Genomic DNA, 27509 nt, shown 5'->3' with positions numbered 1-27509 from the left:
CAGGGTGGATAGGAACATTAGCCTGCTGGCCTTACAGGGTGGATAGGAACTTTAGCCTGCTGGCCTTACTGGGTCTATAGGAACATTAGCCTGCTGGCCTTACTTGGTGGATAGGAACATTAGCCTGCTGGCCTTACTGAGTGGATAGGAACATTAGCCTGCTGGCCTTACTGAGTGGATAGGAACATTAGCCTGCTGGTCTTATTGAGTCTATAGGAACATTAGCCTGCTGGTCTTACTGAGTCTATAGGAACATTAGCCTGCTGGTCTTACTGAGTCTATAGGAACATTAGCCTGCTGGCCTTACTGAGTGGATAGGAAGATTAGCCTGCTGGTCTTACTGAGTCTATAGGAACATTAGCCTGCTGGCCTTACTGAGTGGATAGGAAGATTAGCCTGCTGCTCTTACTGAGTCTATAGGAACATTAGCCTGCTGGTCTTACTGAGTCTATAGGAACATTAGCCTGCTGGCCTTACTGAGTGGATAGGAAGATTAGCCTGCTGGTCTTACTGAGTCTATAGGAACATTAGCCTGCTGGTCTTACTGAGTCTATAGGAACATTAGCCTGCTGGCCTTACTGAGTGGATAGGAAGATTAGCCTGCTGGTCTTACTGAGTCTATAGGAACATTAGCCTGCTGGCCTTACTGAGTGGATAGGAAGATTAGCCTGCTGGCCTTACTGAGTTGATAGGAACATTAGCCTGCTGGCCTTACTGAGTCTATAGGAACATTAGCCTGCTGGTCTTACTGAGTCTATAGGAACATTAGCCTGCTGGTCTTACTGAGTCTATAGGAACATTAGCCTGCTGGCCTTACTGAGTCTATAGGAACATTAGCCTGCTGGTCTTACTGAGTCTATAGGAACATTAGCCTGCTGGCCTTACTGGGTGGATAGGAACATTAGCCTGCTGGCCTTACTGGGTGGATAGGAACATTAGCCTGCTGGCCTTACTGGGTCTATAGGAACATTAGCCTGCTGGCCTTACTGGGTGGATAGGAACATTAGCCTGCTGGCCTTACTGAGTGGATAGGAACATTAGCCTGCTGGCCTTACTGTGTCAATAGGAACCTTAGCATGCTGGTCTTACTGGGTGGATAGGAACATTAGCCTGCTGGCCTTACTGAGTCTATAGGAACATTAGCCTGCTGGCCTTACTGAGTCTATAGGAACATTAGCCTGCTGGCCTTACTGGGTGGATAGGAACATTAGCCTGCTGGCCTTACTGAGTCTATAGGAACATTAGCCTCCTGGCCTTACTGAGTCGATAGGAACATTAGCCTGCTGGCCTTACCGGGTTGATAGGAACATTAGCCTCCTGGCCTTACTGAGTCGATAGGAACATTAGCCACCTGGCCTTACTGGGTCAATAGGAATATTAGCCTGCTGGCCTTACCGGGTTGATGGGAACATTAACCTGCTGGCCTTACTGAGTGGATAGGAACATTAGCCTGCTGGCCTTACTGAGTGGATAGGAACATTAGCCTGCTGGCCTTACTGAGTCTATAGGAACATTAGCCTGCTGGCCTTACTGAGTGGATAGGAACATTAGCCTGCTGGCCTTACTGAGTCTATAGGAACATTAGCCTGCTGGCCTTACTGAGTCTATAGGAACATTAGCCTGCTGGCCTTACTGAGTGGATGGAACATTAGCCTGTTGGTCTTACTGAGTCTATAGGAACATTAGCCTGCTGGCCTTACTGTGTCAATAGGAACATTAGCCTGCTGATCTTACTGAGTGGATAGGAACATTAGCCTGTTGGTCTTACTGAGTCTATAGGAACATTAGCCTGCTGGCCTTACTGAGTCTATAGGAACATTAGCCTGCTGGCCTTACTGAGTCTATAGGAACATTAGCCTGCTGGTCTTACTGAGTCTATAGGAACATTAGCCTGCTGGTCTTACTGAGTCTATAGGAACATTAGCCTGCTGGCCTTACTGAGTGGATAGGAACATTAGCCTGCTGGTATTACTGAGTCTATAGGAACATTAGCCTGCTGGCCTTACTGAGTGGATAGGAACATTAGCCTGCTGGCCTTACTGAATCTATAGGAACATTAGCCTGCTGGTCTTACTGAGTCTATAGGAACATTAGCCTGCTGGTCTTACTGAGTCTATAGGAACATTAGCCTGCTGGCCTTACTGAGTCTATAGGAACATTAGCCTGCTGGTCTTACAGGGTGGATAGGAACATTAGCCTGCTGGCCTTACTGAGTGGATAGGAACATTAGCCTGCTGGCCTTACTGAGTCTATAGGAACATTAGCCTGCTGGCCTTACTGAGTCTATAGGCACATTAGCCTGCTGGCCTTACTGAGTCTATAGGAACATTAGCCTGCTGGCCTTACTGAGTCTATAGGAACATTAGCCTGCTGGCCTTACTGAGTGGATAGGACATTAGCCTGCTGGCCTTTCTGGGTCTATAGGAACATTAGCCTGCTGGTCTTACTGAGTCTATAGGAACATTAGCCTGCTGGTCTTACTGAGTCTATAGGAACATTAGCCTGCTGGCCTTACTGAGTGGATAGGAACATTAGCCTGCTGGCCTTACTGAGTCTATAGGAACATTAGCCTGCTGGTCTTACTGAGTCTATAGGAACATTAGCCTGCTGGTCTTACTGAGTCTATAGGAACATTAGCCTGCTGGTCTTACTGAGTCTATAGGATCATTAGCCTGCTGGTCTTACTGAGTCTATAGGAACATTAGCCTGCTGGTCTTACTGAGTGGATAGGAACATTAGCCTGCTGGCCTTACTGAGTCTATAGGAACATTAGCCTGCTGGCCTTACTGAGTGGATAGGAACATTAGCCTGCTGGTCTTACTGAGTCTATAGGAACATTAGCCTGCTGGTCTTACTGAGTGGATAGGAACATTAGCCTGCTGGTCTTACTGAGTCTATAGGAACATTAGCCTGCTTGTCTTACTGAGTGGATAGGAACATTAGCCTGCTGGCCTTACTGATTCTATAGGAACATTAGCCTGCTGGTCTTACTGAGTCTATAGGAACATTAGCCTGCTGGCCTTACTGGGTGGATAGGAACATTAGCCTGCTGGCCTTACTGGGTGGATAGGAACATTAGCCTGCTGGCCTTACTGGGTCTATAGGAACATTAGCCTGCTGGCCTTACTGGGTGGATAGGAACATTAGCCTGCTGGCCTTACTGTGTCAATAGGAACCTTAGCCTGCTGGTCTTACTGGGTGGATAGGAACATTAGCCTGCTGGCCTTACTGAGTCTATAGGAACATTAGCCTGCTGGTCTTACTGAGTCTATAGGAACATTAGCCTGCTGGCCTTACTGAGTCTATAGGAACATTAGCCTGCTGGTCTTACAGGGTGGATAGGAACATTAGCCTGCTGGCCTTACTGAGTGGATAGGAACATTAGCCTGCTGGCCTTACTGAGTCTATAGGAACATTAGCCTGCTGGCCTTACTGAGTCTATAGGCACATTAGCCTGCTGGCCTTACTGAGTCTATAGGAACATTAGCCTGCTGGCCTTACTGAGTCTATAGGAACATTAGCCTGCTGGCCTTACTGAGTGGATAGGACATTAGCCTGCTGGCCTTTCTGGGTCTATAGGAACATTAGCCTGCTGGTCTTACTGAGTCTATAGGAACATTAGCCTGCTGGTCTTACTGAGTCTATAGGAACATTAGCCTGCTGGCCTTACTGAGTGGATAGGAACATTAGCCTGCTGGCCTTACTGAGTCTATAGGAACATTAGCCTGCTGGTCTTACTGAGTCTATAGGAACATTAGCCTGCTGGTCTTACTGAGTCTATAGGAACATTAGCCTGCTGGTCTTACTGAGTCTATAGGATCATTAGCCTGCTGGTCTTACTGAGTCTATAGGAACATTAGCCTGCTGGTCTTACTGAGTGGATAGGAACATTAGCCTGCTGGCCTTACTGAGTCTATAGGAACATTAGCCTGCTGGCCTTACTGAGTGGATAGGAACATTAGCCTGCTGGTCTTACTGAGTCTATAGGAACATTAGCCTGCTGGTCTTACTGAGTGGATAGGAACATTAGCCTGCTGGTCTTACTGAGTCTATAGGAACATTAGCCTGCTTGTCTTACTGAGTGGATAGGAACATTAGCCTGCTGGCCTTACTGATTCTATAGGAACATTAGCCTGCTGGTCTTACTGAGTCTATAGGAACATTAGCCTGCTGGCCTTACTGGGTGGATAGGAACATTAGCCTGCTGGCCTTACTGGGTGGATAGGAACATTAGCCTGCTGGCCTTACTGGGTCTATAGGAACATTAGCCTGCTGGCCTTACTGGGTGGATAGGAACATTAGCCTGCTGGCCTTACTGTGTCAATAGGAACCTTAGCCTGCTGGTCTTACTGGGTGGATAGGAACATTAGCCTGCTGGCCTTACTGAGTCTATAGGAACATTAGCCTGCTGGCCTTACTGAGTCTATAGGAACATTAGCCTCCTGGCCTTACTGAGTCGATAGGAACATTAGCCACCTGGCCTTACTGGGTCAATAGGAATATTAGCCTGCTGGCCTTACCGGGTTGATAGGAACATTAACCTGCTGGCCTTACTGAGTGGATAGGAACATTAGCCTGCTGGCCTTACTGAGTGGATAGGAACATTAGCCTGCTGGCCTTACTGAGTCTATAGGAACATTAGCCTGCTGGCCTTACTGAGTGGATAGGAACATTAGCCTGCTGGCCTTACTGAGTCTATAGGAACATTAGCCTGCTGGCCTTACTGAGTCTATAGGAACATTAGCCTGCTGGCCTTACTGAGTGGATGGAACATTAGCCTGTTGGTCTTACTGAGTCTATAGGGACATTAGCCTGCTGGCCTTACTGGGTGGATAGGAACATTAGCCTGCTGGCCTTACTGAGTGGATGGAACATTAGCCTGTTGGTCTTACTGAGTCTATAGGAACATTAGCCTGCTGGCCTTACTGAGTCTATAGGAACATTAGCCTGCTGGCCTTACTGAGTGGATAGGAACATTAGCCTGTTGGTCTTACTGGGTCTATAGGAACTTTAGCCTGCTGGTCTTACTGAGTGGATAGGAACATTAGCCTGCTGGTCTTACTGGGTCTATAGGAACTTTAGCCTGCTGGTCTTACTGAGTGGATAGGAACATTAGCCTGCTGGCCTTACTGAGTTGATAGGAACATTAGCCTGCTGGCCTTACTGAGTCTATAGGAACATTAGCCTGCTGGTCTTACTGAGTCTATAGGAACATTAGCCTGCTGGCCTTACTGAGTGGATAGGAACATTAGCCTGCTGGCCTTACTGAGTTGATAGGAACATTAGCCTGCTGGCCTTACTGAGTCTATAGGAACATTAGCCTGCTGGTCTTACTGAGTCTATAGGAACATTAGCCTGCTGGTCTTACTGAGTCTATAGGAACATTAGCCTGCTGGCCTTACTGAGTCTATAGGAACATTAGCCTGCTGGTCTTACTGAGTCTATAGGAACATTAGCCTGCTGGCCTTACTGGGTGGATAGGAACATTAGCCTGCTGGCCTTACTGGGTGGATAGGAACATTAGCCTGCTGGCCTTACTGGGTCTATAGGAACATTAGCCTGCTGGCCTTACTGGGTGGATAGGAACATTAGCCTGCTGGCCTTACTGAGTGGATAGGAACATTAGCCTGCTGGCCTTACTGTGTCAATAGGAACCTTAGCCTGCTGGTCTTACTGGGTGGATAGGAACATTAGCCTGCTGGCCTTACTGAGTCTATAGGAACATTAGCCTGCTGGCCTTACTGAGTCTATAGGAACATTAGCCTGCTGGCCTTACTGGGTGGATAGGAACATTAGCCTGCTGGCCTTACTGAGTCTATAGGAACATTAGCCTCCTGGCCTTACTGAGTCGATAGGAACATTAGCCTGCTGGCCTTACCGGGTTGATAGGAACATTAGCCTCCTGGCCTTACTGAGTCGATAGGAACATTAGCCACCTGGCCTTACTGGGTCAATAGGAATATTAGCCTGCTGGCCTTACCGGGTTGATGGGAACATTAACCTGCTGGCCTTACTGAGTGGATAGGAACATTAGCCTGCTGGCCTTACTGAGTGGATAGGAACATTAGCCTGCTGGCCTTACTGAGTCTATAGGAACATTAGCCTGCTGGCCTTACTGAGTGGATAGGAACATTAGCCTGCTGGCCTTACTGAGTCTATAGGAACATTAGCCTGCTGGCCTTACTGAGTCTATAGGAACATTAGCCTGCTGGCCTTACTGAGTGGATGGAACATTAGCCTGTTGGTCTTACTGAGTCTATAGGAACATTAGCCTGCTGGCCTTACTGTGTCAATAGGAACATTAGCCTGCTGATCTTACTGAGTGGATAGGAACATTAGCCTGTTGGTCTTACTGAGTCTATAGGAACATTAGCCTGCTGGCCTTACTGAGTCTATAGGAACATTAGCCTGCTGGCCTTACTGAGTCTATAGGAACATTAGCCTGCTGGTCTTACTGAGTCTATAGGAACATTAGCCTGCTGGTCTTACTGAGTCTATAGGAACATTAGCCTGCTGGCCTTACTGAGTGGATAGGAACATTAGCCTGCTGGTATTACTGAGTCTATAGGAACATTAGCCTGCTGGCCTTACTGAGTGGATAGGAACATTAGCCTGCTGGCCTTACTGAATCTATAGGAACATTAGCCTGCTGGTCTTACTGAGTCTATAGGAACATTAGCCTGCTGGTCTTACTGAGTCTATAGGAACATTAGCCTGCTGGCCTTACTGAGTCTATAGGAACATTAGCCTGCTGGTCTTACAGGGTGGATAGGAACATTAGCCTGCTGGCCTTACTGAGTGGATAGGAACATTAGCCTGCTGGCCTTACTGAGTCTATAGGAACATTAGCCTGCTGGCCTTACTGAGTCTATAGGCACATTAGCCTGCTGGCCTTACTGAGTCTATAGGAACATTAGCCTGCTGGCCTTACTGAGTCTATAGGAACATTAGCCTGCTGGCCTTACTGAGTGGATAGGACATTAGCCTGCTGGCCTTTCTGGGTCTATAGGAACATTAGCCTGCTGGTCTTACTGAGTCTATAGGATCATTAGCCTGCTGGTCTTACTGAGTCTATAGGAACATTAGCCTGCTGGTCTTACTGAGTGGATAGGAACATTAGCCTGCTGGCCTTACTGAGTCTATAGGAACATTAGCCTGCTGGCCTTACTGAGTGGATAGGAACATTAGCCTGCTGGTCTTACTGAGTCTATAGGAACATTAGCCTGCTGGTCTTACTGAGTGGATAGGAACATTAGCCTGCTGGTCTTACTGAGTCTATAGGAACATTAGCCTGCTTGTCTTACTGAGTGGATAGGAACATTAGCCTGCTGGCCTTACTGATTCTATAGGAACATTAGCCTGCTGGTCTTACTGAGTCTATAGGAACATTAGCCTGCTGGCCTTACTGAGTGGATAGGAACATTAGCCTGCTGGCCTTACTGGGTGGATAGGAACATTAGCCTGCTGGCCTTACTGGGTCTATAGGAACATTAGCCTGCTGGCCTTACTGGGTGGATAGGAACATTAGCCTGCTGGCCTTACTGTGTCAATAGGAACCTTAGCCTGCTGGTCTTACTGGGTGGATAGGAACATTAGCCTGCTGGCCTTACTGAGTCTATAGGAACATTAGCCTGCTGGTCTTACTGAGTCTATAGGAACATTAGCCTGCTGGCCTTACTGAGTCTATAGGAACATTAGCCTGCTGGTCTTACAGGGTGGATAGGAACATTAGCCTGCTGGCCTTACTGAGTGGATAGGAACATTAGCCTGCTGGCCTTACTGAGTCTATAGGAACATTAGCCTGCTGGCCTTACTGAGTCTATAGGCACATTAGCCTGCTGGCCTTACTGAGTCTATAGGAACATTAGCCTGCTGGCCTTACTGAGTCTATAGGAACATTAGCCTGCTGGCCTTACTGAGTGGATAGGACATTAGCCTGCTGGCCTTTCTGGGTCTATAGGAACATTAGCCTGCTGGTCTTACTGAGTCTATAGGAACATTAGCCTGCTGGTCTTACTGAGTCTATAGGAACATTAGCCTGCTGGCCTTACTGAGTGGATAGGAACATTAGCCTGCTGGCCTTACTGAGTCTATAGGAACATTAGCCTGCTGGTCTTACTGAGTCTATAGGAACATTAGCCTGCTGGTCTTACTGAGTCTATAGGAACATTAGCCTGCTGGTCTTACTGAGTCTATAGGATCATTAGCCTGCTGGTCTTACTGAGTCTATAGGAACATTAGCCTGCTGGTCTTACTGAGTGGATAGGAACATTAGCCTGCTGGCCTTACTGAGTCTATAGGAACATTAGCCTGCTGGCCTTACTGAGTGGATAGGAACATTAGCCTGCTGGTCTTACTGAGTCTATAGGAACATTAGCCTGCTGGTCTTACTGAGTGGATAGGAACATTAGCCTGCTGGTCTTACTGAGTCTATAGGAACATTAGCCTGCTTGTCTTACTGAGTGGATAGGAACATTAGCCTGCTGGCCTTACTGATTCTATAGGAACATTAGCCTGCTGGTCTTACTGAGTCTATAGGAACATTAGCCTGCTGGCCTTACTGGGTGGATAGGAACATTAGCCTGCTGGCCTTACTGGGTGGATAGGAACATTAGCCTGCTGGCCTTACTGGGTCTATAGGAACATTAGCCTGCTGGCCTTACTGGGTGGATAGGAACATTAGCCTGCTGGCCTTACTGTGTCAATAGGAACCTTAGCCTGCTGGTCTTACTGGGTGGATAGGAACATTAGCCTGCTGGCCTTACTGAGTCTATAGGAACATTAGCCTGCTGGCCTTACTGAGTCTATAGGAACATTAGCCTGCTGGCCTTACTGGGTGGATAGGAACATTAGCCTGCTGGCCTTACTGAGTCTATAGGAACATTAGCCTCCTGGCCTTACTGAGTCGATAGGAACATTAGCCTGCTGGCCTTACCGGGTTGATAGGAACATTAGCCTCCTGGCCTTACTGAGTCGATAGGAACATTAGCCACCTGGCCTTACTGGGTCAATAGGAATATTAGCCTGCTGGCCTTACCGGGTTGATAGGAACATTAACCTGCTGTTCTTACTGAGTGGATAGGAACATTAGCCTGCTGGCCTTACTGAGTGGATAGGAACATTAGCCTGCTGGCCTTACTGAGTCTATAGGAACATTAGCCTGCTGGCCTTACTGAGTGGATAGGAACATTAGCCTGCTGGCCTTACTGAGTCTATAGGAACATTAGCCTGCTGGCCTTACTGAGTCTATAGGAACATTAGCCTGCTGGCCTTACTGAGTGGATGGAACATTAGCCTGTTGGTCTTACTGAGTCTATAGGGACATTAGCCTGCTGGCCTTACTGGGTGGATAGGAACATTAGCCTGCTGGCCTTACTGAGTGGATGGAACATTAGCCTGTTGGTCTTACTGAGTCTATAGGAACATTAGCCTGCTGGCCTTACTGAGTCTATAGGAACATTAGCCTGCTGGCCTTACTGAGTGGATAGGAACATTAGCCTGTTGGTCTTACTGATTCTATAGGAACATTAGCCTGCTGGCCTTACTGAGTCTATAGGAACATTAGCCTGCTGGCCTTACTGTGTCAATAGGAACATTAGCCTGCTGGCCTTACTGAGTGGATAGGAACATTAGCCTGTTGGTCTTACTGAGTCTATAGGAACATTAGCCTGCTGGCCTTACTGAGTCTATGGGAACATTAGCCTGCTGGCCTTACTGAGTCTATAGGAACATTAGCCTGCTGGTCTTACTGAGTCTATAGGAACATTAGCCTGCTGGTCTTACTGAGTCTATAGGAACATTAGCCTGCTGGCCTTACTGAGTGGATAGGAACATTAGCCTGCTGGTATTACTGAGTCTATAGGAACATTAGCCTGCTGGCCTTACTGAGTGGATAGGAACATTAGCCTGCTGGCCTTACTGAATCTATAGGAACATTAGCCTGCTGGTCTTACTGAGTCTATAGGAACATTAGCCTGCTGGTCTTACTGAGTCTATAGGAACATTAGCCTGCTGGCCTTACTGAGTCTATAGGAACATTAGCCTGCTGGTCTTACAGGGTGGATAGGAACATTAGCCTGCTGGCCTTACTGAGTGGATAGGAACATTAGCCTGCTGGCCTTACTGAGTCTATAGGAACATTAGCCTGCTGGCCTTACTGAGTCTATAGGCACATTAGCCTGCTGGCCTTACTGAGTATATAGGAACATTAGCCTGCTGGCCTTACTGAGTCTATAGGAACATTAGCCTGCTGGCCTTACTGAGTGGATAGGACATTAGCCTGCTGGCCTTACTGGGTCTATAGGAACATTAGCCTGCTGGTCTTACTGAGTCTATAGGAACATTAGCCTGCTGGTCTTACTGAGTCTATAGGAACATTAGCCTGCTGGCCTTACTGAGTGGATAGGAACATTAGCCTGCTGGCCTTACTGAGTCTATAGGAACATTAGCCTGCTGGTCTTACTGAGTCTATAGGAACATTAGCCTGCTGGTCTTACTGAGTCTATAGGAACATTAGCCTGCTGGTCTTACTGAGTCTATAGGAACATTAGCCTGCTGGTCTTACTGAGTTGATAGGAACATTAGCCTGCTGGTCTTACTGAGTCTATAGGAACATTAGCCTGCTGGTCTTACTGAGTGGATAGGAACATTAGCCTGCTGGCCTTACTGAGTCTATAGGAACATTAGCCTGCTGGCCTTACTGAGTGGATAGGAACATTAGCCTGCTGGTCTTACTGAGTCTATAGGAACATTAGCCTGCTGGTCTTACTGAGTGGATAGGAACATTAGCCTGCTGGTCTTACTGAGTCTATAGGAACATTAGCCTGCTTGTCTTACTGAGTGGATAGGAACATTAGCCTGCTGGCCTTACTGAGTGGATAGGAACATTAGCCTGCTGTCCTTACTGAGTGGATAGGAACATTAGCCTGCTGGTCTTACTGAGTCTATAGGAATATTAGCCTGCTGGTCTTACTGAGTCTATAGGAACATTAGCCTGCTGGCCTTACTGGGTGGATAGGAACATTAGCCTGCTGGTCTTACTGAGTCTATAGGAACATTAGCCTGCTGGCCTTACTGAGTGGATAGGAACATTAGCCTGTTGGTCTTACTGAGTCTATAGGAATATTAGCCTGCTGGTCTTACTGAGTCTATAGGAACATTAGCCTGCTGGCCTTACTGAGTGGATAGGAACATTAGCCTGCTGGCCTTACTGAGTCTATAGGAACATTAGCCTGCTGGCCTTACTGGGTGGATAGGAACATTAGCCCGCTGGCCTTACTGAGTTTATAGGAACATTAGCCTGCTGGTCTTACTGAGTCTATAGGAATATTAGCCTGCTGGTCTTACTGAGTCTATAGGAACATTAGCCTGCTGGCCTTACTGAGTCTATAGGAACATTAGCCTGCTGGTCTTACATGGTGGATAGGAACATTAGCCTGCTGGCCTTACTGAGTGGATAGGAACATTAGCCTGCTGGCCTTACTGAGTCTATAGGAACATTAGCCTGCTGGCCTTACTGAGTCTATAGGAACATTAGCCTGCTGGCCTTACTGAGTCTATAGGAACATTAGCCTGCTGGCCTTACTGAGTCTATAGGAACATTAGCCTGCTGGTCTTACTGAGTCTATAGGAACATTAGCCTGCTGGCCTTACTTAGTCTATAGGAACATTAGCCTGCTGGTCTTACAGGGTGGATAGGAACATTAGCCTGCTGGCCTTACTGAGTCGATAGGAACATTAGCCTGCTGGCCTTACTGAGTCTATAGGAACATTAGCCTGCTGGTCTTACTGAGTCTATAGGAACATTAGCCTGCTGGTCTTACTGAGTCTATAGGAACATTAGCCTGCTGTCCTTACTGGGTGGATAGGAACATTAGCCTGCTGGCCTTACTGGGTGGATAGGAACATTAGCCTGCTGGCCTTACTGAGTGGATAGGACATTAGCCCAAGCTATTTAAGAGGGATGTCACACCGGGCACAAATTATTGTCTAGTTCTGTTTTTCCTGCCGAGGGGTCCCCTATACCTTCACCCAGGGGGGAGTAGTTCAAAGTCTGGGTACAGTCTGGGTACAGGGGGTGTCTTGGGTAAAAAAATATTTTGTGATAGTCAACATTAAAAGATCAACATTAAAAGATCCCAGCTTTTTGAGAAAGTACAGCCTTTGTTGACTCTTGTTGTAGATCAGGTCTGAACATTTACTCCACTGAAGCTTATTGTCCAAGAGGACACCCAGATATTTGTATTCCTCTACAATCTCTACGTTCTGACCTCTGATAGATGTTGCAGAGGTAGGTGTTGTACGCTTCCTGAAGTCTATGCACATCTCTTTGGTCTTGTTGGTATTGAGGAAGTGTGATTCATCACACCACTCTACAAAGTCATCTAGGACTGGGCCATGGTGTTCGTCATCATTCATCAGGCTGATCAAGGCAGGGTCATCAGCGAACTTAACGAGGTGTCTGTCAGGATGGAAACTAGTACAACTATTAGTGTACAATATGTACAGGAGTGGGGACAAAACACATCCCTGAGGAGAACCTGTGTTGGTGTTGCGTATGTCCGACATATGGGGACCTACTTTGACTCGCTGTGAGCGTTGGCTCAGGAAGTCCAACAGCCACAAAACCAGCCCCTCCCCATCTAAGGAGAAGTCCCTTATGAGTCTCTGTGCCAGAATGTAAGGCTGGATGCAGAAGAAAAGTCAACAAACAGAACCCTGAAATGGGATTTGGAACCCTCTAGATGTCTACAGACCATGTTGAGGACAGTAAGAATGGCACCATCAACTCCTGTGCTGGGCTGATAGGAGAACTGAAATGGGATTTGGCCCCCTCTAGATGTCTACAGACCATGTTGAGGACAGTAAGAATGGCATCAACTCCTGTGCTGGGCTGATAGGCAAACTGAAACGGGTTGAGGAGCTTCTGGGTGGCGCTGAGAATATAACTTTACAATTATATAAACAATACATTATTTATCAGGTGGATTGTTTGCAGGTCAGAGCTGAGGGTGCCAGGGTGGTGTATTTAAATTGCATTGAATACTTTTGTTTTAGATGTTTTGTTGTTGCTGCTCAGCAGTGGCGCTTTGTTGGAGGCTTTCTGTGTTGGTCAGAAATGTGGAGGCTTTCTGTGTTGGTCAGAAATGTGGAGGATTTCTGTGTTGGTCAGAAATGTGGAGGATTTCTGTGTTGGTCAGAAATGTGGAGGATTTCTGTGTTGGTCAGAAATGTGGAGGATTTCTGTGTTGGTCAGAAATGTGATTTGAAAATAGCCACACTCTGGCCCTGAGGTAAAGGCACAATGGGAGCCTCTTTAAAGTCAGTATTTTTGCTGACCTCTGCTACTACTGCACATTTTACACACACGTGAAGTGGTTACGACATAGAAGATCATAGCACTACGGTGTCTTAATTTATTTATTTGAAATTAAAGTGCTTTCATCTTGTTCTAAAGACATGTCCAAAGAGTACAGTACACCTACAGTACCGGCATGTACACGATCGCAACTGTAGAGTGCTGCTGTCTGAACCGTTGTTGTCTGTTGTGAAGAAATGTCTGTCTTGAACAATGCATCTACAGTAGGAGTTCGTTGAGGCAATATTTTTAGATCATAGATAGTACACACTTAGCTGAACACTTTTATCATGTCAAAACGATCCAATTTACAATTTGATCATGAATAAGGATCTTTCCCCAGTACTTATGATTCAAGTCTAGCTGAGCCCTGCATGCAAGCTTGTATGGAGGATGCATACAAGCTTCTGTCAGATGCATACAAGCTTCTGTCAAGTGGATTTCTCACTTCTAAGGCCTTTAGTTGGGATCATTGTTAGAGAATGCTCAGAGGAAGCACTGTCATTTATCATTGCAGACATATTACTGTAATGTACATTCAAGGTAATGATGAATATGTTGCTACTGTGTATCATGAATTACATCTGACCCTGTACTGTACATTCACAGTAATGATGAATATGTTGCTACTCTGTATCATGAATTACATCTAACCTTCTGTGTTTCTATCGTGCTGCAATGCGCCTCTGCCCATAAAAACAACGTCCTCTCTGGGCAGCTTTAAAAAATAAAGTAGACAACTGTTTGATGTCTTCAGTGCCCATATGAATGATCCCTACGATGTAACTGAAATGATGAAATAGATGTTCGCTCTTTGTTTTATGTTTTATTATCTCTCTGTCATACTGTGTTCAACCGTGTCGGATCTTGACTAGACATCTTGTTTCAAGAGGACCACAATGGAAATATGTCCCAGACTGTATTGTGTGTTATCCTCCATGATTTAACAATGGAAGTAAGTCCCAGACTGTATTGTGTGTTATCCTTCATGATTTAACAATGGAAATAAGTCCCAGACTGTATTGTGTGTTATCCTTCACGATTTAACAATGGAAATATGTCCCAGACTGTATTGTGTGTTATCCTCCATGATTTAACAATGGAAATAAGTCCCAGACTTTATTGTGTGTTATCCTTCACGATTTAACAATGGAAATATGTCCCAGACTGTATTGTGTGTTATCCTTCATGATTTAACAATGGAAATATGTCCCAGACTGTATTGTGTGTTATCCTCCATGATTAATAATGGAAATAAGTCCCAGACTGTATTGTGTGTTATCCTTCATGATTTAACAATGGAAATAAGTCCCAGACTGTATTGTGTGTTATCCTTCATGATTTAACAATGGAAATAAGTCCCAGACTGTATTGTGTGTTATCCTTCATGATTTAACATGGAAATATGTCCCAGACTGTATTGTGTGTTATCCTCCATGATTTAACAATGGAAATATGTCCCAGACTCTATTGTGTGTTATCCTCCATGATTTAACAATGGAAATAAGTCCCAGACTGTATTGTGTGTTATCCTTCATGATTTAACAATGGAAATAAGTCCCAGACTGTATAGTGTGTTATCCTTCATGATTTAACATGGAAATATGTCCCAGACTGTATTGTGTGTTATCCTCCATGATTTAACAATGGAAATATGTCCCAGACTGTATTGTGTGTTATCCTTCATGATTTAACAATGGAAATAAGTCCCAGACTGTATTGTGTGTTATCCTTCATGATTTAACAATGGAAATAAGTCCCAGACTTTATTGTGTGTTATCCCCCATGATTTAACAATGGAAATAAGTCCCAGACTGTATTGTGTGTTATCCTTTATGATTTAACAATGGAAATAAGTCCCAGACTGTATTGTGTGTTATCCCCCATGATTTAACAATGGAAATAAGTCCCAGACTGTATTGTGTGTTATCCTCCATGATTTAACAATGGAAATAAGTCCCAGACTTTATTGTGTGTTATCCTTCATGATTTAACAATGGAAATAAGTCCAGACTTTATTGTGTGTTATCCTCCATGATTTAACAATGGAAATAAGTCCCAGACTTTATTGTGTGTTATCCTTCATGATTTAACAATGGAAATAAGTCCCAGACTGTATTGTGTGTTATCCTTCATGATTTAACAATGGAAATAAGTCCCAGACTGCATTGTGTGTTATCCTCCATGATTTAACAATGGAAATAAGTCCCAGACTGTATTGTGTGTTATCCTTCATGATTTAACAATGGAAATATGTCCCAGACTTTATTGTGTGTTATCCTTCATGATTTAACAATGGAAATAAGTCCCAGACTGTATTGTGTGTTATCCTTCATGATTTAATAATGGAAATAAGTCCCAGACTGTATTGTGTGTTATCCTTCATGATTTAACAATGGAAATAAGTCCCAGACTGTATTGTCTGTTATCCCCCATGATTTAATAATGGAAATAAGTCCCAGACTGTATTGTGTGTTATCCTTCATGATTTAACAATGGAAATAAGTCCCAGACTGTATTGTGTGTTATCCTTCATGATTTAACAATGGAAATAAGTCCCAGACTGTATTGTGTGTTATCCTTCATGATTTAACAATGGAAATAAGTCCCAGACTTTATTGTGTGTTATCCTTCATGATTTAACAATGGAAATAAGTCCCAGACTTTATTGTGTGTTATCCCCCATGATTTAACAATGGAAATAAGTCCCAGACTGTATTGTGTGTTATCCTTCATGATTTAACAATGGAAATAAGTCCCAGACTGTATTGTGTGTTATCCTTCATGATTTAACAATGGAAATAAGTACCAGACTGTATTGTGTGTTATCCTTCATGATTTAACAATGGAAATATGTCCCAGATTGTATTGTGTGTTTTCCTCCATGATTTAACAATGGAAATAAGTCCCAGACTTTATTGTGTGTTATCCTTCATGATTTAACAATGGAAATAAGTCCCAGACTTTATTGTGTGTTATCCTTCATGATTTAACAATGGAAATAAGTCCCAGAGTTTATTGTGTGTTATCCTCCATGATTTAACAATGGAAATAAGTCCCAGACTGTATTGTGTGTTATCCCCCATGATTTAACAATGGAAATAAGTCCCAGACTGTATTGTGTGTTATCCCCCACGATTTAACAATGGAAATAAGTCCCAGACTTTATTGTGTGTTATCCTCCATGATTAAACAATGGAAATAAGTCCCAGACTGTATTGTGTGTTAGCCCCCATGATTTAACAATGGAAATAAGTCCCAGACTGTATTGTGTGTTATCCCCCATGATTTTACAATGGAAATACGTCCCAGACTGTATTGTGTGTTATCCTCCATGATTTAACAATGGAAATAAGTCCCAGACTGTATAGTGTGTTATCCTCCATGATTTAACAATGGAAATAAGTCCCAGACTGTATTGTGTGTTATCCTTCATGATTTAACAATGGAAATAAGTCCCAGACTGTATTGTGTGTTACCCGCCATGATTTAACAATGGAAATAAGTCCCAGACTGTATTGTGTGTTATCCTCCATGATTTAACAATGGAAATATGTCCCAGACTGTATTGTGTGTTATCCTCCATGATTTAACAATGGAAATAAGTCCCAGACTGTTTTGTTTGTTATCCCCCATGATTTAACAATGGAAATAAGTCCCAGACTGTATAGTGTGTTATCCTTCACGATTTAACAATGGAAATAAGTCCCAGACTGTATTGTGTGTTATCCTCCATGATTTAACAATGGAAATAAGTCCCAGACTGTACTGTGTGTTACCCTCCATGATTTAACAATGGAAATAAGTCCCAGACTGTATTGTGTGTTATCCTTCATGATTTAACAATGGAAATAAGTCCCAGACTGTATTGTGTGTTACCCTCCATGATTTAACAATGGACATAAGTCCCAGACTGTATTGTGTGTTATCCTCCATGATTTAACAATGGAAATAAGTCCCAGACCGTATAGTGTGTTATCCTCCATGATTTAACAATGGAAATACGTCCCAGACTGTATTGTGTGTTATTATCCATGATTTAACAATGGAAATAAGTCCCAGACTGTATTGTGTGTTATCCTTCATGATTTAACAATGGAAATAAGTCCCAGACTGTATTGTGTGTTATCCCCCATGATTTAACAATGGAAATAAGTCCCAGACTGTATTGTGTGTTATCCCCCATGATTTAACAATGGAAATAAGTCCCAGACTGTATTGTGTGTTATCCCCCATGATTTAACAATGGAAATAAGTCCCAGACTGTATAGTGTGTTATCCTCCATGATTTAACAATGGAAATAAGTCCCAGACTGTATAGTGTGTTATCCTCCATGATTTAACAATGGAAATAAGTCCCAGACTCTATAGTGTGTTATCCTCCATGATTTAACAATGGAAATAAGTCCCAGACTGTATTGTGTGTTATCCTCCATGATTTAACAATGGAAATAAGTCCCAGACTGTATTGTGTGTTATCCTCCATGATTTAACTCATGTGCCTATATGGCTTTTTTAAGTTTTATGTGTGCTTGTTTTTTTTAAATGGTTTAATTAATGAACTAAACAAAAACTAAAAGTGCTGTAATACATTACCAGTGTCGGGATTAGGTACTTGGGAAAGTAATATATTACATATTGGTTAACAAAAGTAACGTAACAAATTACTTTTTCAGGAAAGTACCACATTATATTTAAGCAATAAGGCATGTGGTACATGGCCAATATACCACAGCTAAGTGCTGTGCTTAGGCACGACGCAATGCCTGGATACAGCCCTTAGCTGTGGTATATTGGCCATATACCACAAACTCATGAGGTGCCTTACTGCTATTAGAAACTGGTTACCGATGGAATTAGAACAGTAAATAGTATATTTTTTTGTCTTACCCGTGGTATACGGTCTGATATACCACAGCTTTCAGCCAATCAGCATTCAGGGCTCGAACCACCCAATTTATAATACTCGTTATCTTACTTTCTTGAAAAAAATATAAATCTCACCGTTTGTTTGACTGTATGAGGAAGCGACGCGAGCCGCGCACGCTCTACCAAAGATAGACTACTAACTCAGGTTTTATCACTAGTTTCTCCTTTCATCTGTGGCGCTGCTTTCCTGTGCTAGTCTACAAGTGCTCTGCCATATATGGGCTGCTTAATTAGCCGTATATACCCAGCTAGCAATGAGGAATCGGCCCAGAAGCGTCCCTCTTCTGGGGGGCCGGAACTGATTGAATCGGCCTGGAATCAGGTGTTGGACTCGGCCCGGAATTAAAATGAATGACTGCCCAAAATCGGCCCAAATACATCGGGCCGTTTCCGTCTACCTGAATTTGCCGGCATCTTACCAGAATCCCCCCAGAAGTGTCCCGATGCAAATTTAAATAAATGTATACAAAATTACCCGATTTAGTAATTTTAAATATTACTATTATACATTTTATACAGACAAATTATACCCATCCACAAAAAAACTATTGTGTCGGAGGAAACACTGTACACCTGGTGACCGTGTGAGCGTGCATGTGCCTGGCCCGCCACAGGAGTCGCTACAGCGTGATGGGACAAGGACGTCCATGCCAGGAAAACCCTCCCCTAACTCGGACGTCGTTGGGCCAATTGTGCAATCCCCGCCTCCTAGCCATAAGTAATACGGCCGAAGACGGCCCAGACTCGGGTCACATGACGTCGGCCGAGACTGACTCTCAGCCGAGTGTCCCGACTCTCAGCCGGAATCGGCCCAGATCCACTGTGCTAGCTGGGTAGTATACTGTAAGCCAAACATCTGTACAGATTTCTTATCTTTTCATTCAAAATCTTTCTCTCGAGCCGCCGGTTCTGGTTATAGACCGCACGTGCACAGACCCATAGAGTTGTATAGAGGGCATACTTGCCACAAGACGGGAAAGCCCTCTATGGGCTTTGCTATCACAGCAGCGATCAATGGCAAAGATCAGAGGTGCTCCCTCTATATATTTCTAAGGACTGCAGCTGTCATGACATTTCTCCAAACAGCCTTTCTCCACTCGCTCCGAGAACTAAATGAGGAAACAAGTTGAGATTGGATTCATGGAAACACACGCCCGGTATAGATATGATTCTGAAAGGAACACACGCGTCATTTGACAAAGTAACTGTAGTAATATTACCCAATTCAGGAAAAAGTTAATAATCTGATTATATAACGTGTTATTTTTGTAACACGTTACCCAAAACACTGTACATTACTGTGTTCAGAAAGTATTCGTACCTCTTGACTTGTACCACATTTTGTTATGTTACAGCCTGAATTAAACATTGATTAAATAAAATAATTTCTCACCAATCTACACACAATGCCCCATAATGACAAAGTTGAAATATGTTTTCAGATTTTTTTTGCTCATTTTTTGTAAATGAAATACAGAAATATCTAATTGACATAAGTATTCACACCCCATTTGCTATGAAACTCCAAATTGAGCTCATGTGTATCCAATTTCCTTGAGATGTCACTACAACTTGATTGTGGGCCAATTCAATTGTTTGGAAATGACAGAGAAAAAAACACACCTGTCTATAAGGTCCCACAGTTGACAGTGTGTGTTAGACCAGAAACTATACCATGAAGACTATCTCCGAGATATAATTGTGATGAGGCATTTATCTGGGGAAGGGTATAAAACAATTGAAAGTTTCCAAGAGCACAAACTGAGCAACCAGGCAAGAAGGACCTTGGTCAGGGAGATGACCAAGAACCCAATGACCACTCTGACAGAACTACAGAGTTCCTTGGCTGAGATGGGAGAACATGCCAGATGTCTCTACAGCACTTTACCAATCTGGGCTTTATGGGAGAGTGGCCAGACGGAAGCCACTCCTGAGAAAAAGGCACATGGCACATGGAGTTTGCAAAATTGCTTGTGAAAGACTCTGAGACCATAATGCAAAGATCCGGTGGTCTAATGAGACAAAATGTTTACTCTTTAGCCTGAATGCAAAGCGCTATGTCTGGAGAAAACCAGGCACAGCTCATCACCTGTCTAATACCATCCCTACCGTGAAGCATGGTGGTGGCAGCATCATGCTATGGGGATGCTTTTCAGAGGCAGGGACTGAAAGACTGGTAAGGATATAAGGAACAATAAATGGAGCCAAATACAAGCAAACCCTTGATGAGAACCTGCTTCAGAGTGCGAACGTTGAACAGGACAATAACCCAAAGCACACAGCCAAAGCAATGCTGAAATGTTTCAGAACAAAAATGTGAAAGTCATTGAGTGGCCCAGCCAAAGTCCAGACTTTAATCCCATTGAAAATCTGTGTAAGACTTGAAGATTGATGTTCACGGTCGCTCCCCATCTAATTTAACAGAGCTTGAAAAAATCAATAAGGAAGAACGGGAGAAAATCCCCAAATCTAGATGTGCAAAGCTGATACAGACATACCCAAGACGACATAAAGCTGATACAGACATACCCAAGACAACATAAAGCTGATACAGACATACCCAAGACAACATAAAGCTGATACAGACATACCCAAGAGGACATAAAGCTGATACAGACATACCCAAGACAACATAAAGCTGATACAGACATACCCAAGACAACATAAAGCTGATACAGACGTACCCAAAACGACGTAAAGCTGATACAGACATACCCAAGACGACATAAAGCTGATACAGACATACCCAAGACAACATAAAGCTGATACAGACATACCCAAGAGGACATAAAGCTGATACAGACATACCCAAGACAACATAAAGCTGATACAGACATACCCAAGACGACATAAAGCTGATACAGACATACCCAAGACGACATAAAGCTGATACAGACATACCGAAGACAACATAAAGCTGATACAGACATACCCAAGACGACATAAAGCTGATACAGACATACCCAAGACGACTCCAAGCTGATACAGACATTCCCAAGACGACATAAAGCTGATACAGACATACCCAAGACAACATAAAGCTGATACAGACATATCCAAAACAACTCCAAGCTGATACAGACATACCCAAGACAACTCCAAGCTGATACAGACATACCCAAGATGACGTAAAGCTGATACAGACATACCCAAGACGACATAAAGCTGATACAGACATACCCAAGAGGACATAAAGCTGATACAGACATACCCAAGACGACATAAAGCTGATACAGACATACCCAAGACAACATAAAGCTGATACAGACATACCCAAGAGGACATAAAGCTGATACAGACATACCCAAGACAACATAAAGCTGATACAGACATACCCTAGACGACATAAAGCTGATACAGACATACCCAAGACGACATAAAGCTGATACAGACATACCCAAGAAAACATAAAGCTGATACAGACATACCCAAGAGGACATAAAGCTGATACAGACATACCCAAGACAACATAAAGCTGATACAGACATACCCAAGACGACATAAAGCTGATACAGACATACCCAAGACAACATAAAGCTGATACAGACATACCCAAGACAACATAAAGCTGATACAGACATACCCAAGACGACATAAAGCTGATACAGACATACCCAAGACAACATAAAGCTGATACAGACATACCCAAGACGACATAAAGCTGATACAGACATATCCAAAACAACTCCAAGCTGATACAGACATACCCAAGACAACTCCAAGCTGATACAGACATTCCCAAGACGACATAAAGCTGATACAGACATACCCAAGACGACTCAAAGCTGATACAGACATACCCAAGACGACATAAAGCTGATACAGACATACCCAAGACGACTCAAAGCTGATACAGACATACCGGAGACAACTCCAAGCTGATACAGACATACCCAAGACAACTCCAAGCTGATACAGACATACCCAAGATGACGTAAAGCTGATACAGACATACCCAAGACGACATGAAGCTGATACAGACATACCCAAGACAACATAAAGCTGATACAGACATACCCAAGAGGACATAAAGCTGATACAGACATACCCAAGACGACATAAAGCTGATACAGACATACCCAAGACAATTCCAAGCTGATACAGACATACCCAAGACAACTCCAAGCTGATACAAACATACCCAAGACAACGTAAAGCTGTAATCACCGCCAAAGGAGCTTCTACAAAGTATTGACTCAGGGGTGGGAATAACTTATGTAAATTAGATTGTTCTGTATTTCATTTTCAATAAATTAGCAAACATTTCCAAAAACATGTTTTCACTTTGTCATTATGGGGTATTGTGTGTAGATGAGTGAGACAAACATATTTTTACTCCATATTGACTTCAGGCTGTAACACTACAAAATGTGGAATAAGTCAAAGGTGTATTAAAACTTTCTGAAGGCCCTGTATATGGGGGAATACTGATGAGCCAGGGTTATAGATAAGGGGAAGGAATGGCATTAATTCAGATAGTTCAGCTGCATTCACACGTCATCTGTCTAAGTTCTAAGTCATGTTCCTCAAAGAGAGAAGAAGAGAGGTGAGGAAGGAAGGAGGGGGGGAGAAGTTATTTCCACTTCATAGATCTTTCTCACTGTCATCACCCCAGACTCCAGATTAACCCAGTGCAAAAAATACTCAGCATTTCCATTTCCAGTATTGAAAGGGGGGAACCGTCGTTTTCAAACTCAGGGCTCTTGGGAAAGCAGATATGAAGCAGCACATTTACTTTGGCTGAGGAGAATACACAGGCACTCAGGCAGCAGCACCTTAGCCTGGCTGTCACAGTTTTAGGTACGGTGACAGTGACTTCAGGTGACTGCCGTGAAAACAACCGGAGCAACTCTGCCTCGTACACAGTCTTCTGTGTAGCACTTGAAATCCTCTGTTCTCTATATGCAGCAGTGCTGTGCTAAACAAACCACTCCTGATCACAAAAGCATTACGCCTTTATAATACCAGTTTATTTACGAATCTGCTTTTAAAGAAAAGAGTACACGTGTGTTCAATAGAAGCTGAGAGTAGAGGAAATCAACTGAGGCTTCACTGGATACGTTCAGTCAACTCAAGTGCTTCTGTAAGTCACAACGTCATTGGAGCTTGCCCCATACAGCAGGTGAAGCCAAGAAAAGAGGTGTAAAGAAAAGAGATGTAAAGATAGAACGTGTAAAGAAAAGAGGTGTAAAGAAAGAATGTGTAAAGAAAAGAGATGTAAAGATAGAACGTGTAAAGAAAAGAGGTGTAAAGAAAGAAATGTAAAGAAAAGAGATGTAAAGAAAAGAGATGTAAAGAAAGAATGTGTAAAGAAAATAGGTGTAAAGAAAAGAGATGTAAAGATAGAACGTGTAAAGAAAAGAGGTGTAAAGAAATGTAAAGAAAAGAGATGTAAAGAAAGAATGTGTAAAGAAAATAGATGTAAAGATAGAACGTGTAAAGAAAGAAATGTAAAGAAAAGAGATGTAAAGATAGAACGTGTAAAGAAAGAATGTGTAAAGAAAAGAGATGTAAAGATAGAACGTGTAAAGAAAGAATGTGTAAAGAAAAGAGATGTAAAGAAAAGAGATGTAAAGAAAGAATGTGTAAAGAAAAGAGATGTAAAGAAAGAGGTGTAAATGACATTTTAGTGACTACAAAGGATCAAAAGAAAAGTTAATATAAAGATATTTTTACTCGTCAATTGTTACCCAAGGTCCAACTGAAATACTGACTACTGCTTTATCCCAACCTCTGAAAGACACTCGTACAGTACATATACAGGCTGGAGAGGTTGGATCAGGGGACTGTTACATACATATGGAGGCTGGAGCGGGGAACTGTTACATACATATAGTGGCTGGAGAGGTTGGATCAGGGGACTGTTATATACATATAGAGGCTGGAGAGGTTGGATCAGGGGACTGTTACATACATATGGAGGCTGGAGCGGGGAACTGTTATATACATATACAGGCTGGAGAGGTTGGATCAGGGGACTGTTATATACATATAGAGGCTGGAGAGGTTGGATCAGGGGACTGTTACATACATATAGAGGCTGGAGCAGGGAACTGTTACATACATATAGAAGCTGGAGAGGTTGGATCAGGGGACTGTTATATACATATACAGGCTGGAGAGGTTGGATCAGGGGACTGTTATATACATATAGAGGCTGACAAGGTTGGATCAGGGGACTGTTATATACATATACAGGCTGGAGAGGTTGGATCAGGGGACTGTTACATACATATAGAGGCTGAAGAGGTTGGATCAGGGGACTGTTACATACATATAGAGGCTGGAGAGGTTGGATCAGGGGACTGTTACATACATATAGAGGCTGAAGAGGTTGGTTCAGGGGACTGTTACCTACATATACAGGCTGGAGAGGTTGGATCAGGGAACTGTTACATACAGTACATATAGAGGCTGGAGAGGTTGGATCAGGGGACTGTTACATACATATACAGGCTGGAGAGGTTGGATCAGGGGACTGTTACATACATATAGAGGCTGAAGACATCGAAGCAGGGGACTGTTACATACATATAGAGGCTGAAAAGGTTGGATCAGAGGACTGTTATATACATATAGAGGCTGGATCAGGGGACTGTTACATACATATAGAGGCTGGAGCAGGGGACTGTTACATACATATAGAGGCTGGAGCAGGGGACTGTTACATACATATAGAGGCTGGAGCAGGGAACTGTTACATACATATAGAGGCTGAAAAGGTTGGATCAGGGGACTGTTATATACATATAGAGGCTGAAAAGGTTGGATCAGGGGACTGTTATATACATATAGAGGCTGGATCAGGGGACTGTTACATACATATAGAGGCTGGAGCAGGGAACTGTTACATACATATAGAGGCTGGATCAGGGGACTGTTATATACATATAGAGGCTGAAAAGGTTGGATCAGGGGACTGTTATATACATATAGAGGCTGGATCAGGGGACTGTTACATACATATAGAGACTGGATCATGGGACTGCCACACTGGGCGCCCGTGGAGCAATTGTGGGAGGTTAAGTGACTTGCAAAAGGGGAACAACAGCAGGCAATGGCATCTAGGATTTGATACCAGCAACCCTCTGATTGCTCGCTCACTTCCTGAAAGATGTTTTCCCTGTCAGACCCAGGATTCAAACTGGCAACCCTCCGACTGCGAGCTCGCCTCTCCCAGGTGATGCAGCGGTCTACGGCACTGCATCTCAATGCTAGAGGCATCACTACAGACCCTGGTTCGATTCCAGGCTGTATTACAACCGGCCATGATTGGAAGTCCCATAGGGCAGCGCACAATTGTCCCAGCGTCGTCCGGATTAGGGTTTGGCCTGGGGTAGGCCTTCAATATAAATAAGAATTTGTTCTTAGCTGACTTGCCCTAGTTAAATACAGGTTAAATAAATAATACAAACAAGTGCTAGGCTACCTGCACCCCATCGCCTAAGTGTGCTTTACTTTACCTAAGTAAAGTACCTAAGTGTGCTTTACTTTACCTAAGTAAAGTACCTAAGTGTGCTTTACTTTACCTAGTAAAGTACCTAAGTGTGCTTTACTTTACCTAAGTAAAGTACCTAAGTGTGGTTTACTTTACCTAAGTAAAGTACCTAAGTGTGCTTTACTTTACCTAAGTAAAGTACCTAAGTGTGCTTTACTTTACCTAAGTAAAGTACCTAAGTGTGCTTTACTTTACCTAAGTAAAGTACCTAAGTGTGCTTTACTTTACCTAAGTAAAGTACCTAAGTGTGCTTTACTTTACCTAAGTAAAGTACCTAAGTGTGCTTTACTTTACCTAAGTAAAGTACCTAAGTGTGCTTTACTTTACCCAAGTAAAGTACCTAAGTGTGCTTTACTTTACCTAAGTAAAGTACCTAAGTGTGCTTTACTTTACCCAAGTAAAGTACCTAAGTGTGCTTTACTTTACCTAAGTAAAGTACCTAAGTGTGGTTTACCATCAAATGTGCCCAGACTAATTAGCGTGTACCTTCGGTGTTTGTCTTGTAGGCCTGACAGTGCTGCAGAAGATTCTGGATACGGCAGCAGAGAAGACGTGGCAGGTGACATCAGTGAACCTGGACAGTGGTATGGATCAGGTGGCCTTCCTGAAGGTGGTTCAGGACCTAGAGAAGAAGAAGGAGTACAACATCATCCTGGACTGTGAGCTGGAGAGACTCAACTTGATCCTCAACCTGGTAAATAACATCAGATTGATAGACAGTCCAGTAATGAAAAAGGGGGAGTTGACTATTGAGAGCTTAATGCATGAAGAGATGATCCGTAAACTAGACATGATTAGTTCAGTAATTGGATTGGATGGGTTCACTCCAACAAGAAGACCATGCAGCTAGAGTAACAAAACAACCCTTCCTCCTCTTACTGAGTTTTACAACTCAAACTATTGACAAAGGTTCAGTTACAAGGGTTCAGTTTGAACACTGTGTGGTATTGTTATAGTGTCTCTTCTATACTGGACCAGTCTCAGGGGGATAGTGGAGGGAAGTTTGTAATGAAGACAAAGATAGATGTGTATGACTTGGATTCCATGCTGCTGCTGGAAGACCATCAGCCAGTTCTCCAGGGACAACATTGTTCCCTGGTACCATTTATATATTGTACTATAAATGGAATCACCACAGTGAGTAGATCTGGACTAAAACTATTCAAAAACCTAGCTAAAGAAACATTCATAGCAGACCTTTTTATAAATGTAGTCTATCTTGTTTTTAGAAGGGATAACAGTTCCTTTGAGCTATTTTGAATATGTAAAATCTCTTTAGTCCCGTTGGGCCAGTAACCGAGAGGTCGGTGGTTCAAATCCTCGAGCCGACTCGGTGAAAAAGCTGTCGATTTGCCCTTGAGCAAGGCACTTAACCCTAATTGCTCTTGTAAGTCGCTTTAGATAAGAGCTTCTGCTAAATTACTAAAATGTAAAAAATGTCATGGTTTCTGAATAGCAGAGAGCTAGTGAAATTAGTATATTCAAAAACATGTAGTTTACAGATAAGCATTTAGAAATATGTTCAGGCTCAATTATCCCTGACAGCTGCTTCGTTCTGTCTCCCAGAGGCGATCCCGGGCCTATCCATCACAGGTGTACTAGTGATTTTGATACAGATTGTGAACATGTAGTCATTAAAGCTCTAATTGGGCTTCCCACAGTGACAGATGCCAACTCCTTCCCAGCCCTCCACGGCGAGTTGTTCCAGCTGCCCCCGTTCTGCTG

The 27509-nt window shown here is 43.4% G+C and overlaps 1 protein-coding gene across 4 annotated transcripts in view; it reads left to right on the top strand.

Annotated features, from left to right (window-relative positions):
- LOC129867970 (glutamate receptor 1-like) overlaps window positions 1–27509 on the top strand; it is a 113624-nt gene that overhangs the window by 44576 nt on the left and 41539 nt on the right. For all 4 annotated transcript variants that reach the window (XM_055941495.1, XM_055941494.1, XM_055941496.1 and 1 more), the window contains exon 4: window positions 26291–26478. In XM_055941495.1, coding sequence (XP_055797470.1) covers window positions 26291–26478 — 188 coding nt within the window. The remainder of the gene's footprint in view (window positions 1–26290; window positions 26479–27509) is intronic.

This window comes from Salvelinus fontinalis, chromosome 13, assembly GCF_029448725.1.
Source record: "Salvelinus fontinalis isolate EN_2023a chromosome 13, ASM2944872v1, whole genome shotgun sequence".
Taxonomy (NCBI): Eukaryota; Metazoa; Chordata; class Actinopteri; order Salmoniformes; family Salmonidae; genus Salvelinus; species Salvelinus fontinalis.
This window is presented reverse-complemented; position numbering and strand designations above follow the sequence as displayed.